This window comes from Ursus maritimus, unplaced genomic scaffold, assembly GCF_017311325.1.
Source record: "Ursus maritimus isolate PB19 unplaced genomic scaffold, ASM1731132v1 scaffold_29, whole genome shotgun sequence".
Taxonomy (NCBI): Eukaryota; Metazoa; Chordata; class Mammalia; order Carnivora; family Ursidae; genus Ursus; species Ursus maritimus.
The window spans coordinates 2,207,343-2,227,279 of NW_024425452.1; the positions used below are offsets into that span (position 1 = coordinate 2,207,343).

Genomic DNA, 19,937 nt, shown 5'->3' on the forward strand with positions numbered 1-19,937 from the left:
ATACCAGCTGTTTTATAACATTTTTTTTGAGAGACTAGAGGAAGCCCACTTTCAATACCACCAATGAGAAAAAGACGTTACAGTTGGCTGTCATCACTGTCAATTATCTCAGTATCAAAAAGGGAGCTGGATAACCTTGTTCCTGAGAGCGCGAGTGACCCTCCTAAGATAGGAAGATCTCAGTTCAATGCTTTGAAGTAATTCAAGGACAAACATTCTTAATCTTTTACCCGTAGCCTTTAAGAAGGGCCAACTAATTATTTTAGGATCTGTCAAGGAAAAAAGAGACTGGATTTTCTCCTACTACTCATGAGTTTGGTTATTTTAATTTTGAAAAATCTAATAAATAAATTTCCCTAGAAATGGGTACATGAGGGGAGCAACATGGCATGGAAAGAATATGAGAGCCTCAAAGTTGGAGAGACCTGAGTTCAAATTTCAGCTCTGCTACTAATCCATGTGACTGAATCGATTAGCTATTTTTGTGTGTAAAACCACTTCATAACTCAGTGGCTTAAAACAACAATCATTTAGTGCAAATCTACAGGTCAGCAATGTAGGCCAGTTTTCCTGGTCTCCCTGGACCCCTCACATGCTTGCAGCTACTCACAGGTCAGCAAGGTGACTCTGCTTCCAAGAGTTGGCTAGCTACTAACCTGTGTACCTCTGCTCTCCTCCATGTCGTCTCTCATCCTCCAGCAGGCTAGCCCAACCTTGTTGCCACAGCGAAAGCAGAAGTCCAAGAAAGAGGGTGGGAATGTGCAAGACCACATCTAGGGAATCTAGGCTTGGAACTGGCATACTGTCATTTTCATTGCATTCTATTTACTAAAGCAAGTCACAAGGCCAGCCCAGTTTCAAAGATGGGAAAATAGATTCAAAGATTGACAGAGTCACGTTGTAGTGGAAGTGGTATGGGGGTATTAATTAGGGCCATAAAACTGCAATCAAGGGCGCCTGGGTGGCTCAGTAGGTTAAGCGTCTACCTTTGGCTCAGGTCATTATCTGAGGGTCCTGGGATTGAGTCCCGCATTGGGCTCCTTGCTAAGCAGGGAGCCTGCTTCTCCCTCCGCCTGCCACTCCCCCTGCTTGTGCTCTCTCTTGCTCGCTCTCTCCCTCTCAAATAAATAAATAAAATCTTACCAAAAAAACCTGCAATCAATCAAGCACAATGACTTTGAGTAAGTTACCTTATCTATATGAGCCTCAGTTTCATCATGTCTTAAGTGAAAATGATAACGCATCTGAAAGGGTTTTAGTAAATAGGAATAATAAACCTGTTATGATTACTAGTAAGCACAGCATTTATTTATCTGAAAACTTTTTTTAATATATATTTTTTAGGGGGGGATGGGCAGAGGGAGAGGGCAAGAGAGAATCCTAAGCAGGCCCCATACCCAATGCAGAGCCCCACACAGGGCTTGACTCCATAACCCTGAGATCATGACCTGAGCTAAAATCAAGAGTCGGGCACCCAACCGACTGAGCCACCCATCTGAAAACTTTCTGCCATAAAGTCATAGCTTTCATATTGTTCTTGATTCGTTTCAAGTCTGTTTCAGCCTCAGGGCCTTCGCACTTGATGCGTCCTTTGTCTAGAATGTTCTTGTCCCAGATCTTCATGTGACTAATCTTTTCACTCAGGGCTCAACTCAATTCTTCCCCCCCCCCACATATGCCTCCCTTACCTGGCTATACTTAAAAAGAGTTTGCCAATCTATATGAACAAGGAATTTCATTATTGTTTTAATTACACAAAACACCAAAAAAAAGCCAATGAGTTCATCAGTAAGGCTAAATACATTATGATGCATTCATACCATGGAATACTATGTAGCTATGAAAAATACTGAAGCATTATGGGGTTAAAAAAATCAATGTGGAGGGGCGTCTGGGTGGCGCAGTCATTAAGCATCTGCCTTCAGCTCAGGGCGTGATCCCAGCGTTCTGGGGTCAAGCCCCACATCAGGCTCCTCGGCTATGAGCCTGCTTCTTCCTCTCCCACTCCCCCTGCTGTGTTCCCTCTCTCGCTGGCTGTCTCTGTCAAATAAATAAATAAATAAGATCTTTAAAAAAAAATCAATGTGGAGGCATACCTGGGGGGGTCAGTTGGTTGAGCATCTGACTCTTGATTTTGGCTCAGGTCATGATCTTGGGACCGTGAGATCGAGCCCCATGTCAGGCTCTGCACTCAGCGCAGAGTCTGCTTCTCTCCTTCTCCCTCTCCCTTTGCCCCTCCCCGGCTTGCACGTTTTCTCTCTATATATAAAAGAAACAAACAAACAAATAAATCTTTAAAAAAGATCAACGTGGATTTGTGGTTTACTCATTGATCTGGTAAATATTTATTGAGCACCTAGTATGTTCCAAACACTCTTCTAGGAACATGGACATGTACGTGCATAAAAATAGGGTCCCTGCCTTCATTCGACTCACATCTTAGCTATCTGAAAATATGACGAACTTTATCACCTAAATAACCACCACTCCCAACACAAATACCTAGAAATGGTGGATACAAATATAATAAATATGATTGTAAATGCATATTTTAAAGATTGGTACCATTCTGATTCTGTGGCCTTTGTGTTTTCTCTTTCTGGAAGTTTGTAAGATTCTCTCTTTGTTCTTGGTGCTCTAAAAGCCCAGAGCTATGAGAAAATACATTTCTCTTCTTTAAGCCACCCAGTTGGTGGTATTTTGTTATGGCGGTTCAAGCAGTCTAATATAGAATCCCACTCCTCCGATAGATTTTCTTTCTTTTGGGCTGGTCAGTCTCTCTGCAGAAGACTCTCTCGAACTCCTGCCTGGGAGTTACAAGCAAGCCACTGATGTTCTGAGTCAAGTGGGGGGAAATGCATTGGAGTGAGCCTGTTCAGTGGATAGACTTTGAATTAATGTTCTAGTATTTAGTACAGTGTTCCTGTCCTTAGCTGTGCCTGGTATCTCACAGTCCAAAGACCTCAGGTGCAGCCTCTCTAGAAGAAAAGTCTCCAGTCTTCTTCCAGGGTGGAAGATGGGGTGATCTAACTTCTTGCTATACAGACTTTCAAACGATATGTATTGCCTTAATAAATTTATGATTCTAAAGTTGGTCCCCAGGCCAGCAGGATGACCCAGGAACTTGATGAAAATGCAATTTTTTTTTATCTCCACCCAAAACCTATTGAATTAGAAATTTTTAAGGTGGGATCTAGAAATCTGTATTTTATCAAGACCTCCAGGTGATTCTGATGCTTGCTTCAGTTTTAGAACCACTGCCTTAAATGTATATATTGAAGAAAAGAGAAATATTAATAGCAAACATCCAACTCAAGAATTTAGAAAAAACATTAAAATCAATCTAAAAGTAATAGAAGGAAGGAAATAATGTTAACAGCAGAAATTTTCTTTATAATCTATTTTAATGGCTTTAATTCTATGTTAGGACCCTTAAAGGGGCAATATCTTTGCTTCCAGGCTGTAACAATCCCAATTTTCCTCCAGTTTGACTCTGACTAGGTAGAGTTTTAGTGCAAGAAAATTGGGCAAAAAAGAAAGTAACACATAGAACATTTCAAAATATCTCATTCTAGATACCTATGCAGATATATGCATATTTTTTTCTAGACAGAATCATAAGAAAGCATTAAAAATTATTTTCTTTGAAGAGGAGGGACTGGGGGTAAGCGGAGTAGTTTTCATTTTTTCTTTTAAAATATTACTACATGGGCACCTGGCTGGCTCAGTCGGTGGAGCATGTAACTCGTGATCTCAGGGTCAGGAGTTCAAGCCCCATGTTGGGCATAGAGCTTACTTTAAAAATAAATAGAGAAATAAATAATATTCCTATCAGGGCGCCTGGGTGGCTCAATAAGTTAAGCATCTGCCTTGGCTTAGGTCATGATCTCGGGGTCCTGGGATGGAGCCACAAGTCCAACTCCCTGCTCAGTGCAGAGCCTGGTTCTTCTTCTCCCTCTGCCCCTTCCCCCTGCTTGCGCACTCGCTCTCTCAAATAAATAAATAAAATCTTTAAAAAATATATTCCTATTAAATTTGAATTTCTTTTTTTTTTTTAAGATTTTTTATTTATTTATTTGACAGAGAGAAAGAGACAGCCACCGAGAGAGGGAACACAAGCAGGGGGAGTGGGAGAAGAAGAAGCAGGCTCCCAGCAGAGGAGCCCGATGTGGGGCTCGATCCCAGAACGCCGGGATCACGCCCTGAGCTGAAGGCAGACGCTTAACGACTGCGCCACTCAGGCGCCGCTAAATTTGAATTTCTAATCTTTCTTTTATTTTCAAAAGTGACAGCAAGACTTGTGTGAACTATGAGATTATGGGTAATTTTTACTTCCTAATAAAAAAAGCAAAAACAAAACACTTGGTTAATATTATTGTTAAAATAATAACAACAAAAACATTCCCCAGGCCTGGATTGGGTCAGATTTTTTTCCTCCTAATTCACAATCTCCTTCTTGGAATAAATTAGCATGCTTGATAAAATGTGTAAGCAATTTTCTGATAAATTCTAAAGGAACTGCAGACTTGTTCTAAGAAACCCACTCACCCAACTGTCAGTCAAGAGCCTAATTACCTCTAATCAAATATAATTTTCTTTCGTACCTAATCTATTGTTGTAAAATGTTCTTATCAAGAGTAAATCTTGATAGACTTGGCTTGGTGGGCTACTTTTCCTTTGCAGCAACATTTATAATAAATATTGATAAGTGACCATAACTAAATTACGTGGAAATATTTTCTTTAGTAGCATTTAAGTATGTTTTTAAACCCTTAAAATATCTGGGTAATGTCCGCCTCAGTTACGGTCTAAAAGATGAGGGCATGATGAATGACAGAGCCATAGAACTATAGGAATAGAACGTAATTCTTCCATTCTTTCCACGAGTATCTGACTGTCTACCTATGCTAGGCTTTTAAAAGTCCCTGAGCGGCTACCACGTGCCAGGCACCGTTCTATGATCTGCCGATACAAACTGGAACAAACGGAGTTGGGGGTAATAAAACTACAGTTCCCACAATATCTCGCACTTCTGCTTCTTCCCAGGTGAGCGCTTCTTTCCGCTAGTCTCTTCCCAGGATTCTAGTTGTACAGGAAAGCCCCGCCCGCTTATCTGCCATTTGCCCGTGCTCTGGTTAGAAGGTGGACTACAACTCCCACAATGCTTTCGCGGGGTCCCCCGTAAGGGCTCCACCTGCTTCCCGGCCGTGTGGAGGAGGACTACAGTTCCCAGACTGCTTTGCTTCCTCTTTAGGGTGTTATTGCCCCTTTCCCGGTGCCGGACGCGATAGAAGCTAGCGAGAGTGCCAGGTTCTGGGTTCTCTGTGTCCTTCTCCCGGGCAGGGACGAGGCAGTGACTTGACTCTTGGGCGCCGAGCCCGAGAGGCAGTGCAGGAGTCCGCTTTCCCTCCTGTCCGTCTTACCTCACACTACTCTCCTTCTTCCCCACCCGCGGCCGCCTGGACGGCTCCTGACTGACTGCCTGGGGCACGGGTGGCAGTCTCGGCAGCCGGAGCTGAGGCGAGGCCGCGGCCCCCGGGCGGCGGTAGCGGCGTCAGCGCTGGGGAGGAGGAGGAGGGAAGATGGCGTCGGAGCTGGAGCCCGAGGTGCAGGCCATCGACCGGAGTTTGCTGGAATGTTCGGCTGAGGAGACCGCGGGGGTGAGTGCCGGGACCCGGGCGGGGACGTTCGGCCCTCGCAGGCCGCGCCCCGGGGGAGGAACCGACTCCTGGAAATCTTGGAGCAGCCTGGCCCTGACTTGGGGCAACGACCTCGCCGGGTTCTCCGGCCTCGCCTTGTGGGTAACAGCCCGTTCAGGCCACTAGGCCTGGCCTTCTCCTACCTTCTTTATCTTCTAATAGCCGGCAGAGCCTTTCTGTGCGCCGGCCACCTTTGCATTCCCTTTCTGTCTGGCAGAACGGACAGGTCTTCCATTATTCCTTTATTTTTCTTCACCGCCCTCCTCCCCCCCCCCATTAGGTCTCCAACACCGGGGCCTTTGCCCTATTTGTCAGCCCCTGGAAGAGGGGAAAGGAAGACGCTTCCTGGTTTGAGGGTGTAATCGCCCTGCTTCATCTAAATAATTCCTTTTCCGTAGATTAGCGGAGCATTGCCGCCTCCACCGAAACATGCTGCCCGAACCGGGTTCCTACTTTGTTCTGGGACTGCCCTAGGCACCAGAGGATGCAAACAACCCTATTCTCCCTTTATCCCCCCGTTCAGTGCATTTCTGCACCGGTTTGGTCAGTCGACAGCGGTGATGAATGTGCGGAAAGTAGTGTCTGGGCATGTTTACTGAGTGTGAGAAAGCAGTAGTGGAAGCTGGGAGATTAAAAAAATAATTTTTCTAGGAGTTGGGGATAGTTGGGTGGAAAAGAATTGTTATATAACTTTGAGAGTACAGCTTTCAACAAATAGAAACCAATAAAGTGAAGTTTGATCACAGCATAATAGGAGCAGTTAAACCCCAAACTTAAACCGTTCAAACCCAGTATTGTAATGAAAGTGTATTACGAATATGCTCATGTGAGTAAAAGAGTTGTAAAATGATTACTTTAGTAAGCTTGATGGCACTTTGCTCAAGAAGGACAGGGAACACCATTAGAACAAGTTGTCCAGAGTGATTATGAATGGACCAAAACAACCTAGGCCTCACCTCTAAGGTCTCCGATTTAAGAAGCTTAGTTTCTGGGGAGGGAGTGACATTTGAACACTTGTCAACAATCTTAATGTTATGAACAAGATTTTAGTGGGACCCTTTGAGCTGTCGGTCAGTGAGGAGTTCTTTGAGTGAAATGATGAGGACACTAAAGTCAGAGTAGAAGCAATTGACAAGAGTAGAGGTGAAAAGTTTAATACATTGTTGAATGATGACTCTTGGATTTTTTTTTTAAACCAACTTGTTTAGGTCTGTTTTCATTTACTTTCTACTTAATATCGCAATAACCTGAGGATTTTCATCTCACATCTGCCTTTCATTTATCAAAGAGATTTGAAAAAAAAAAATGAAAGTGTTAAAACTAAACAGTAAAATGGTCAGAATGATAGCTATTATTATTATTCCCAATCTGTCACTCTTCCAGTATCCATATTGATATTTTAATCTGTTGTCTACCTCAAAGTGTTGTTGTTTTTACTCCCGCTGAATTGTGTGTGTTGGCCCAGTGATACAGGCTGTGTGCTATATTTTTCCAATTCTGAGAGTGCCAGCTATCAAGTGATTGGAATTTCTCCAACTCGAAGTTCCTGTGGAAAGTAGTTATAAACGGTGTTAGAGACCAGTGCAGTAATTCTTGTGCAGTGAAATTCTCAGGCAGTTGCAGTGGGAGAAATTAAGGGAAAAGCAATCAATTTATTAATTTGGACTTAGAGTCTGTGAAGATCACAATCTGAGCTACATTTTACTTTTGTTCTATTTACTTTTAAATGGCTTTCTGAACAGTAAGATGAAAAAATATTTAGTCTAAAGACCAACAGATGTCCTTAAGTTGCAGACTAATATTAGAATACAAGGTTCTTCCAGCTATATAACCTGGCCTTACTTTGTGAGGGATTTATTGTCTGTATTTAGTTAAAACCACATAACACTTAAAACTGTTCAGCTTAGGCTACAGCAGAGCTCTTTATCACAAATTAAAATGAATTAGTAAAGTTTTCTCGGGTCAAAAAGTAAATTTTAGAGTAAAAAAGTAGTTATTGCATCCGTTAGACCTTTGTTACTGGTAATTTGCGGAATCATGTCCATTTAAAATTACTTGATAAGCTTAGTGTCACTTTTCTCACACTTTATTTATACACTGCTTTTTAAATTTTTGTTATGAGGAGGAAGGACTTTTTGTGATCTTGTGTATCCTAACAAGCATACCTCACAAATAAAAGCATTTAAGCACTCTCTTCAATAATTGTAACCTTATCAATCATCTTAAAGTGGCCCTCTCTTCACAGTTTTCTCCTTTAATTGGTAGAATTGATTCCACAACAGTATGACTTTTCCAGCACTTCTCAAGTCTATCTAAATTTTTTGCTCCACAGATTTTATTATCATGTGTTCCAGTGGATGATTGTGATTTAAGAAGTATATATATTGTTTTTCCCCAAACATTAAAGAAATACATATCATAATAGAAGCTTTATGTAGAGTTTTATGTCTATATTGGATATGTTTTGCTTCTAAATTTTGATAGTTTCATACATAATTCACATAATAAATTCAATTCAGTGGGTTTTTAGTATATTCACAGTTTTGCCACTATCACCACAATTTTAGAACATTTTCATCACCACAAAAAGGAAATCCTATACCTCTCAGTAGTCACTCCCTCTTTTCCTCTAAACTCCCAAACTAAAGTGCTTCTCTATTTTCTGTCTCCATTGATTTGCTTATTCTGGAAATTTCATATAGATGGAATCATAACAATATGTTGTCTTTCTGACTGGTTTCTTTTCACTTAGCAGATGTTTTCAAGGTTCATCCTTGTAGCATATATCAATACCTCATTCCTTTTTATTGTCAAATGATATTTCATTGTATGAATATACCATATTTTATTTATCGTTTCATCAGTTGATGGCCATTTGGGTTGTTTCCACTTTTTGGATATTATGAATCGTGCTGCTGTGAACATTTTGGTCCGTTTTTGTGGGGACATACATTTTAATTTCTCTTCGGCATATACCAGGCATGGAATTGCTGGGTTCTATGGTAATTTTATGCTTAATGTCTTGGGGAACCACTAAACTTTTCCAGAGTGATGCATCATTTTACACTTTCACCAGCAGTATATGAGGGTTCCAGTGAATTTGTCCACATCCTTACCAACACTATTATTGTCTTTTTGATTATAGCCATTCTATTGAGTGTGAAGTGGTATCTCATTGTAGTTTTGATATATATTTCCCTCATGACTGTTGATGCTGAACTTCTTTTCATGAGCTAATTGGCTGTTTGTACATCTTTAGAAGTGTCAATTCAGGTCTTTTGCTTATTTTTAAATTAGATTTTTTTCTTTTATTGTTTCTGTATTATTTTGATTCGTGAATGCTTTTACTTCAGTTCTAGAACTCTTAATATGATTTGTTTAAAATTCTTAAGATAGCCTTTTTTTTTTTTTTAAGATTTTATTTATTTATTTGACAGTGAGAGACAGCGAGAGTGGGAACGCAAGCAAGGGGAGTGGGAGAGGGAGAAGCCGGCTTTCCGCCAAGCAGGGAGCCCGACATGGGGCTCAGTCCCAGAACCCTGGGATCATGACCTGAGCTGAAGGCAGACGCTTAACAGCTGAGCCACCCAGGCGCCCCGAAAATTCTTCTTAATATAGTCTTAAAACTTCATTTCAGCACTAGTGGTTATTGTTTTATAATTAACTTACATGTTGGTGATTCTTGTTTGAAAACAAAATCAAATGTGGTTAAAGGATACAATTTTAATTGGGTATAGAATAATAATTAGATACTGTAATAAAAGGATAACCTCTGGGGATTCTTTCATTTTTGTGTTTATTGTACTTGCTCTCTATCCCAAGGCTTAAATTTAGCATTCAAAAAAGGAAAGCTCCTGGAAACGTTGTCATAACATGTTTACTTTAGTGGAATGAGTTGACAGTTTCTTTACTTCCCTTATGGAGGACTTCTAATAAGATAGTGCTTATTACTTTGTTGGGCACATTGGTATGACAGCCACAAGTGTCTGAAATAAAGACAAATTAACATGCAACCAAATTAGAAATCTCAGTAGTGGGGCGCCTGGGTGGCACAGCGGTTAAGCGTCTGCCTTCGGCTCAGGGCGTGATCCCGGTGTTCTGGGATCGAGCCCCACATCAGGCTCCTCTGCTAGGAGCCTGCTTCTTCCTCTCCCACTCCCCCTGCTTGTGTTCCCTCTCTCGCTGGCTGTCAAATAAATAAATAAAATCTTAAAAAAAAAAAAAAAGAAATCTCAGTAGTTTTTCCTGTTGAAGAAACGGTTACAGTTAGCTTATGTTAGTGAGAATAGGAAAAGCTGTTGATTGTATTTTTTTGAAAAATATGTGAGCCATTATTATGAAAGGTGGCCAAAAAATTTTTTCTTCCTGCTCAATTTCTCTTCACAGTTTTTTTTCTTTTAAGCTATACTGTTGCCAGTCACTAATTCAATATTTCTGGCATAGAATTTTTGTGTAAAGGTACTTTGCTTTATATATTAAGTGTTTAAATTTAATGAAGTTTAAAATGCCCGGTATAAGTCCTGAATCTGTTAGGTGGTTTTAAATTTGAATCATATGCCTGCTTTTCTTAAACCAGATATTTATATTTTCTTAATAATTTATAATAGTATATTACAAAAAGTATTTAGGATGAAATGCTTTACTAATAATATGTAATATCAGTGGATATTTTATACAGTAATATATATACATAATATAGTAATATAGTATAAATATATAGTAACTTATAGTAAAGATTATAACATATAAAGCATTTTATATAAGGTTGGTGATTTTTTCTTAACCAGAAGCTGATAATAGCTTCTGAATTTTTTGTTTAAGGAATCTGTGAACAGGGAGTGCCTTGCTGGCTCCTTTGGTAGAGCATGTGACTCTTTTTTTTTTTTTAAGATTTTATTTATTTATTTGACAGAGAGAGACAGCAAGAGAGAGAACACAAGCAGGGGAAGCGGGAGAGGGAGAAGAAGGCTCCCCGCCGAGCAAGGCTCGATCCCAGGACCCTGGAATCATGACCTGAGCGGAAGGCAGACTCTTAATGACTGAGCCATCCAGGTGCCCAGAGCATGCCACTCTTAATCACAGGGTCATGAGTTCAAGCCCCATGCTGGGCATGAAATCTACTTAAAAAAAAAAAAAAAAAAAAAAAAAGAAATCTATGAACATATTTGACCACAAAACACATAATTTCTTTTAGAAAGTGCTCACCTTTTATTCTCCCTGGATTAAAATCCTGCAAAAGTGTTTTTTCTTAAGAAAAATGGGAACATAAGATACAAGAAAACCAAAAATTATTCTTAAAATAAAACCTTTAAATGTGTTATAAATTAACATTGCCTGAAGTATAACTTTCTAGGACCATAGGAATGAATTCTTTGAATCTTAAAGCTTAATTTTTTATCCAGAAACAAGTTACTTAGGTTAATTTGACTATCTTCATTCATATTTTGAAATAGGATTTCTGCCAATGGGTGAAAAACTAGACATTTATCCTTAGATGTAGCCAAAAAAGTATTTTTTAGCTCAGAGAATTAGATTTTAGGTTGCTTATTGGTTGATGACTCTTTGCCTTTTACTATTGACTTTTTTTTAACTCATCCTTTATAATTGCTGAATTTAGTGTGTGTGTGTGTGTGATTTTGATTACAAATCACTTCTCTAGAGGGAGCTACTCCTTAATCCTATGGGATTATCTCCCAAGAAGTGCTGTTGTTTTAAGAGTAATGTAGTCTCTTCCTACTTGCATAAAGCAAAAAACTAAATTGGTAACATTTGAAAAAGATAGTTTCTTTTCAGGGGTGAAAACTGTTTCACTCTGCTCCCTAAGAAGCTTGGTTCAGCCCTGTAATTTACAAACAAGATTTTTACATTTTTAGTACACATGAAAATGTGAGGTCGACTAGAAAGTTAATATATGCCACCTCAGGAATATTTAAAATCTCACTCTACATATTGTTATTTTTAGAAGGAAGGAAGTGGGTGAAGACTAAGTGTTAAAATGAAGACCTTATATTGTTGTCTTACCGTGTTAGACATTACTAGAATGTAAACTCTTTAACAAGGATGTAATGTGAACTTTGGTTGTAATCCATAGGTAAGCATTTGACCTATAAGTTAGCAGTTCTGTTAACTGCATCTTTGTACAAGTGAGTCCTTTCATGTATTCTGATTTTAAAATTTTTACCTGGTTTAGAGTCAAAATAAGTTGCAATTACACAAAGCCGTATGGGGGACAAGTAAACATACAGATAGAATTGACAGGGATAAATGACGATACAGGGAAAAGACTTAAGATATAAGGAAATAAAAAAGGAAAAGAAAGGAGGTGGTTTGAAGGATGCCTTATCTAGGGCTTATTTGGTTTGGGTTTTAGAGACTGCAGGCCTGGATCTATTATCTCGGCTTTCATCAAAGCCACAAGGAGCATCTTCCTGCAATATCAGTGTTATATGACAGTAAGTACTATAAGCATATTTATAGTCATTCATTTAACAGATTTTACTAAATGCCCACGGGGCTGAGTTCTGTTTTAGACCTAGGGGAAGTGGGAACAGGTGGTGGGAGTGAGGAATGGTCTGAGCAGGCATCTTAGAGAAAGTGAAACATACGGGAAGTTCTGAAGAATGAGTAGAAAATAGGCCGTAAAGCAGAGAGAGGAGCACTACCGGTCAGGAGGAGGGAGCTAAGTATGACAGAGGCAAAGGACCTTATAAACCATGTCAGGGGACTTGACTTGATCCTAAATACAAGGGGAAGCTGAATGATATGACATTTTGCAAGAATAGCTCTGGTAGTGAGGTTGGAAAATGGACTGTACAAGGGCAAGACCAGCAGGGATGCCCAGTTAGGACATTTTTTCACTAGTATTGGTGAAAGATAGGAGTAGGGGTTTTGGACCAGAGTAGTGGGGATGGTGCCTGTAGAGATGAAGAGAAAGAAATGGATAGAGTCAACAGATTATTTGCCTAATAGACAAGACATGATTAATTGGATGTTGAGTTGAGGAATAAGGATTTCAGGTTTTTCTGGTGTGGGTACTTAGTTAGATGCTGGTCTCTAAAATAAGGAAGTGGAGAAAATAGGTTTTTGAGGAGGGTTAGTGGAGATCATAAGTTCAGTTTTAGACCTATTGAGTTGGTGTTTGAATCAGGAGAAACTTTATTCTTTTTCTCTCTATACTTACCAATACTTGTGGCCACCGAATATGTGAGGTTTTTCCCATACCAAGCAATTCTCTAATTCCCTACAGACACCCAAGTGGGTGTCCTACAATTCAGTTCAATTCTGACACCATATACCTGGAGTTAGCATCAGATCCCACAGATTAAGGGCTCAGTCCCACAAGACTGACCCTCTCACTACTTAAGATGCCAATCACAAGCAGCAGGTCCTCAGGTTACCCAGAACTTCTGTCTGACTTGGCTACAAATCGAGAGTTCCCCTGACCCCCTCTTCGGGTTCAATAATTTGCTAGAATGGCTCACAGAATTCAGGGAAATGGTTTATTTACTAGATTAGTGGTTTATTGTGAAATGATACAACTCAGGAACAGCAGACGGAAGAGATGCATAGAGCAAGGTATGTGGGAAGGGGTGCAGAGCTTCCATGCTGTATCTAGGTGCACCAGCACTTTTGTGTTCACCATTCCAGAAGCTCTTTGAACCCCAACATAGAGATTTTTATGGAAGCTTCATTATGTAAGCATAATTGAATAAATCATTGGCCGTTAATGATTAGCTCAACCGCCAGCCCCTCTCCCTTCCCTGAGGTAGGGGGTGGAGGCTGTTATTTCCAACCTTCTTATCACATGCTTTGTTCCCCTGGCAACCAGGTCTGCATCCCTGGGGGCTTTCCAAAAGTCATCTCATTAACCTCAGCTCCAGTTCAGTTGAAAGGAGATTAATTATCACAGGTAGTTGGACATAAAAGTTTGGTACAGAAAAATGGCTTTTGTTTTTGAGCAGGGAGAGCAAAGGGGAAAGGATTTACAGAGAGGTTGATCAGGGAAAGAAGGCATGATTGATAGAACAAAGTCTCTTGTAGACTCCCATTCATAAGAGACTGGTATATCATTTATAAGTGTAAGTAGGCATAGTGTAAGGCTGTTCATGTTCACTGCATATTCTTCCTGTCAGCAAACTGACATGAGAATCCAAATACACAATCCGTGTATCATTTGAGCAAAGCATTAGAAAGGAAGTCAGATGGGCATAATAAAGCTGGTGTCTTATATGATGATTTGTTGTGGTCATTTTCCTGTAACTGCCTACAGAAGCTTGCTTCAAGAGTAATTTTGAGGAGACAGATCATTTCACTTTAAAGTAGAATTCTGAAATACTTGGCATTTTAATAAAGTTCTAAATGAATTTTACCCTTTTTGGAAAGAAAACTTACAGTTGTGAGTGATGTCAACAAAATAGTTTATATGACTCTCTTAACATTGTTTTTGTACCTAAAAGAATATATAGTAGGTTTATCCAAATTAGCAGTTGGACATTGTTTAAACCTAATTTTTCTTTTTTCTTTCTTTCTTTCTTTCTTTTTTTTTTTTTTTAAAGAAATGGCTGCAAGCAACTGACCTCACTAGAGAAGTGTACCAGCATTTAGCCCACTATGTACCCAAAATCTACTGCAGGGGTCCCAACCCTTTTCCACAGAAGGAGGACATGCTGGCACAGCATGTTTTGTTGGGACCAATGGAGTGGTACCTTTGTGGTGAAGATCCTGCATTTGGATTTCCAAAACTTGAACAAGCAAACAAACCTTCTCATCTTTGTGGTCGTGTTTTTAAAGTAGGAGAGCCTACATACTCTTGCAGGTAAAATATTATAATTTTCTTTCTAAAAGGCTCTTGTTTTTACTTTTTTTTCCTGAAACCTTGTTTTTGTTTTAAAATTATGAAATACATATATATTAAGTCTACACAACAAATATATATGGTTTATTAAATAATCATGAAACAAATATTCATGTAATTATTTTCCAGGTCAAGAACTAGAACATCAGCATTCCAGAAAACCACAGATGCTTTCTTCCTTCCCTCTATTTAGCTGCTACCCTGACTCTCGTAGTAATCACTTCTTTGCTTTTCTTGATGGTTTTCTAGTTCGTGATTTTTTTTTTAATGTTGAGAATTGAGTGTACAAGGGCAGAAGATGGAGAGGCAGGCCCTGTCTCCTTTAAAACCCATCTATTCCTATTTCACAGAACTAGTCATTGTCAACAGTTTCTTATGTATCCTTCCAGAAATTTTAAGCATATTCAGGCCCATATATGGCTATCTTATACACATATGCAAACATACATACAAAAGGAAGTATGTGTTATATATTCTGCGTTAAATTTTCCCTTCTCTGTTTAACAAAATCTTGACTTCTATCCATATCAGCTGATATAGCTAGATAATATTCCATTGCATGGGTGTACTATCTATAGAGACATTATGTAACATTTCTTTTCCTTAACACTTTTTCCTATAAGACTTAAACTTAATAAGTTCAATTTTGGTTAAGGCCTATAGTCTTTCTTTATAAGCATGTTAGAATACCAGTGGAGATCTTTTTATATTTTGAAATACTGTTAGCTTTAGTTTTTTGTTCGTCTACATAAAAACTTCTTTGAGTTCTCTATTGATGTTTGAAGCAGTAGATTTAGTTTCACGTCACGATGTGCAGATGAGGAAACTGAGATCCACTTGTTCCAGTAGTGTCTTTTGTAGCAAAAAGGTCCATTTCCAACACATGTATTTGAATGTCATATCTTTTAATCTTCAATCTGGAATGTTTTCTCAGGTTTTTTGTTATTTTGGTTTGGTTTGGTTTGGTTTTGGGTTTTTTTACTTCTGTGTTCTTGGTACTTTTAAAGATTACAAGCCACTTATTTTTTAAACGTCCATTTGGGTTTGTCTGACCCACTCATAAGACTGGAGTCAGTTTGCATCTTTCACAGGAATATCACAGAAATCACATGTTCTCATTCTTATTTTAGCCTATCAAGAAGCATGTGATTTTGATTTGTTTGATAACTGGTGATGTTAATTTTGGTCACTTGATTAAGGGGGTGTCTACAAGACTTCTCTACTGTGAAGTTACTCTCTTACCCTTTGTAATCAATAAGTATTTTGTGGGGAGGTACTCTAAGCTATTAAATATCCCGTTTCTTATCAGACATTCATTTTATTCATTTATTTATCTCAGTATGTATTGATGGAAGCCTATTATCGTGTTCAAATAGTTCTAGATTTGACCAGTGGGATGCCCTTCAAGCTGTATTCTTTGTTCTTTTCATGTCCTCATCATTCTTTGAACACTTCCTTGTTCTAACACAAGATGTTTAGGACACATCTTCAACTTTCTCCTGCCCCAGACCTGAAATCAATCATTTCTTTAAGGAGCGTCGTTCCTTTTCAGTAGTCATTAGTGTTAAGAAATAAGATACTAGGTGTGCTTGTTTCTGTTTGTATGTCACTAATCCCAGGCCCTCTCAGTGGATCTGTAATTTATATATGCCTATAGATACATATTGAAAGAAGTATTGAAAATCATGCATTTACAGTAATCTCTTCAGTTCCAGTCTAGTGCCACAGGCTTCTCTCTTGGTTTTTCCCTTTGCATATTTGTAACTTCCTTCCCTGATGAATCTGATTCTCATTATCCTAAAAATATTTACTAATTTGATCATTTACTTATATACAACCATTTTTCACTGCCATCGCCACTGCCTTGTCCCATTTGGGCTCCACACCCTATGCTGGGTCCTGGTAGCCTTCCTCCACCCCACGTTGGGGCAGATCTAAAAGAAGTCTTTAAGACACATGGTCACAGCCTTTGTGTTGAATCACCTCGTTGTCTGCCTTGACAGGAAGTCCAGAGTCTGCTAGCAGTGTTTGCTGGACTTGAGGTATCTCTGTGGCACTCTTGGAGAGTGTCATCCTCTGTGTGTGCAGCCCAACCCTCAGCCAAGAACTCATCCGTAGGTGACCTCCACATAGACTTCTGTCCTTTCCTGGCCCCTCCCGTTCTGCATACATTCCCGCTGTGGTGCCCTGACCCAAGGCTTCTAGCTCTTTTACCTGCCCCCAAATTTGATCTAGTCTCAGCTCAGTGGGACCTTTCTGCACTGCTTAGATTCTAGCTCACTGTGTCACAGGTGGGAATTTACCTCCTCAGTGAGAGAGCCTTATGTATTCATCTAGTTTTATGGCTGTGTAGAGTGGAAGGCTGGTTGAGTACCAGTTACTCTGTTGTAACCAGAAGTGTAAGTCCCAGTATTTCTTTTAACGAAGAAAGTGCCTTATGTTTGTTGAGCACCTTCTAGCGCCACATTCAATGCTGAGAGCTTAATATGAAATCATGTTTAATCCGTTTACAGACTTCTGAGATAATATCCCTGAGGAGACTGAGGCTCAAGAGTCGTTAAGTGACTTACCTGCAGTCATAAAAATTGAAACCCGGGCTCTCAGACTCTAAAGTCCATTATTTTTTCATTTTACCTTTCATTGATTCTCATATATTGGTCTCTTAGAAATTTTTCATTCGTGGGGCGCCTGGGTGACACAGCAGTTAAGCATCTGCCTTCGGCTCAGGGCGTGATCCCAGCGTTACGGGATCGAGCCCCACATCAGGCTCCTCTGCTATGAGCCTGCTTCTTCCTCTCCCACTCCCCCTGCTTGTGTTCCCTCTCTCACTGGCTGTCTCTATCTCTGTCAAATAAATAAATAAAATCTTTAAAAAAAAAAAAAGAAATTTTTCATTCGTATTCAGTAAAAGGAGAGGAAAAAATAGGAAAAATGTTCTGTTTTTCTTGAAACTAAATCTGTCTAGCTTCTAAATCCTGAGAGGTGTTCTTTGTTGTTAAAATATTAGTATATGTAATGATGACGATGAACTAGTTTTGTTTCTAAATGTTTTTAGAAAAAAAAAATCAATCCTCTCTGTGGTCATTCTACTCGTCCCTGAAACTCAGAAATCTGGGAACTACACACTAACACTTGTTTCCTAAGCGGAAAATCAAGTTACATTGCAGTACTTTTGTACTACAAAGTACCTGCGAAGAATATTAAATAAAAATATTTGGGCTGGAGAAAGAGCTTTTGGTGACAGTATTGTGAACTTGGCCTGAATCCCTTTCTCCCTCATTATCCCCAGTTAGACTAGTCTATAAGCTTATTTTTCCCCATTGCAGATGTTTGGCACTTAGAATAGCCTCATACATGTTAGGTGCTCAGCAAATATTTGTTGAGGAAATGTCTGTCACATTGTTCAAAGTACAGAGGACAGTTTAGAGATATTTTGCTGTTCCTACCTTAGTTAAATTGCTTGAGTATTCCTATTTTTTGCCCATTTCCATACCTGTCCAGTGGCAATATCATATTTATTGTAAGCCAGCTACTTTGGGAGATGTTATTCATGATTATGTATGGGAAATCCCTCCCATTTTAGATTTTATAACTTTGAATATTCGTTCTTATACCCAGCCAACTAATTAATAGGACAGCTGGTGCTACAGGTACACAGCACATTAATCTCTCTTATGAATTTATTGCCACTTTATTTATCTTTTAACCATAGGCACAGTATACAGGAATTTTGTTAGTCCCAGGAATTCATATGTGTCCATGTGGGTCCATCCCAGGGCAGAAGAGGTTTGGTACAGGTTTGAATGCTTTATACGGAGGCCTTGATTAAATTGACAGAGTTCTGGGATCTTCCATTACTAGAAGAAGAGGAAGTAAGAAGACTCTTATCTTCAAAAGTGACCGTGGAATAGGCTTTTGGAAGTTTGGAGGAGTGGAGTGGGATGGAGGAGGAGGAATATATTTATTCCTTCAGTGAAAATGTTGTACTGAAAAGGTATTTGCCTGTATTGGAAGGTTAGGTCTGCGTAAAGGATTTGTAGGTGAAACCCAAGTCAGAGATGATCTTAGTAGATTTTTTTCAGTATTACATGTGGTCAAGTTTGAACCAGGCTATGTCAGTTTCTCTGAGATATAAGTCCATTTCACTGTAGTCCAGAGGTTTAGGTTAATCCATCATCCCTCTTCTGGATATTCTGTGTATTAAGAGGATGTATGTAATCAATGGAAAGGAAGGCACAATGGGTAGGGGGGATGCCTCATGTTGTGAGGAGAAAATTACTTTGTTGACATCATCTAAAGAGAGTCATGAGGGTATATTAAGGATAGAGAACACAAAGAACAGCCTCAGCTACTGCTTTTTAGAAATTAAAAACCTAACAGGCAAAACATGCATTGGTTATATCTTTCAGAAGGTACAAAAGTGTACGCCACGAAAAATAACCTTCCTTCTCCACCCCTTAATTTCCCTGTTTCCTTATCCAGAAGTGACCACCGTTAGTAGTTTCTTGTGTATTCTTCCATATATCCTATGCATTTGCAAGCATTTATATTTTATTTGGTAAATGCTAGCATGTCACTTAAACTGTTTTCACCTTGCTTATATCATTTAAAATTTGTTCTTAAAATGTTACATAACATTAGAGAGAGAGTATGTGTGCTGACTTTGTCTTATGTTTTTAATGGCTGATTATTCTATTGTAGGATAGTCTATCCTTTACTAACTAGCCTTCTATTAGTAGACATTTAGGTGGTTTCCAGTATTATAAATAATACTGCACTGAATATCTTCATATGTCTTTGTGCACATATAGAAGTAGGTTCACAGAATACATTCCTTTAAGTAAAATTTCTGTGTCAAAGGATGCATACACTTATTTCTCTTTTAATGACCAGTAGTAAAAACCTATAAAATGAAAAATAGATGGGGACGCCTTGGTGGCTCAGTTGGTTAAGTGTCTGCCTTTGGCTTGGGTCATGATCCCAGGGTCCTGTGATGGAGTCCCACATCGACCTCCTTGCTTGGTGTGAAAACTGCTTCTCTCTCTGCCTGCCACTCCCCCTGCTTGAGCTTGCTGTCTCTCTTCTGACAAATAAATAAAATCTTAAAAAAAAAAAAGAGAGAGAGAGAGATTATGTGCTAGTTTGAGGAAGAGAGGCAGGGTGGGGGGCAAACAACAGAAACTACAATGGAGATTATGGGAAAGTTTGGAAAATCTGTCTCCTAGCCCACCTTATGGGAAGAAGAAACCAGGAAGAACAGAACTGTGTGTGGAAGCCAGAAAGAGGAGGCAGATTAGCCAATTGCCTGAGCTGTAGAGGAAAGAAAGCAGTGTTTGGTGAGAATCTCACATGAAAGAACAGAAATCTTTCTTTCTCTGGGATAG

The 19,937-nt window shown here is 39.3% G+C and overlaps 1 protein-coding gene across 6 annotated transcripts in view; it reads left to right on the plus strand.

The window, feature by feature from the left end:
* The first annotated feature begins 4,234 nt into the window (after nucleotides 1-4,234).
* UBR2 (ubiquitin protein ligase E3 component n-recognin 2) overlaps nucleotides 4,235-19,937 on the plus strand; it is a 115,494-nt gene continuing 99,791 nt past the window's right edge. For 4 of the 6 annotated variants that reach the window (XM_008691904.2, XM_008691905.2, XM_040643486.1 and 1 more), the window contains exons 1-2: nucleotides 4,391-5,660; nucleotides 14,255-14,514. In XM_008691904.2, coding sequence (XP_008690126.1) covers nucleotides 5,583-5,660; nucleotides 14,255-14,514 — 338 coding nt within the window. In that variant the 5' untranslated portion in view covers nucleotides 4,391-5,582. Of the gene's footprint in view, nucleotides 5,661-14,254; nucleotides 14,515-19,937 lie in introns of all 6 variants that reach the window. The other 2 variants (XM_040643488.1, XM_008691907.2) reach the window with 2 other exon arrangements.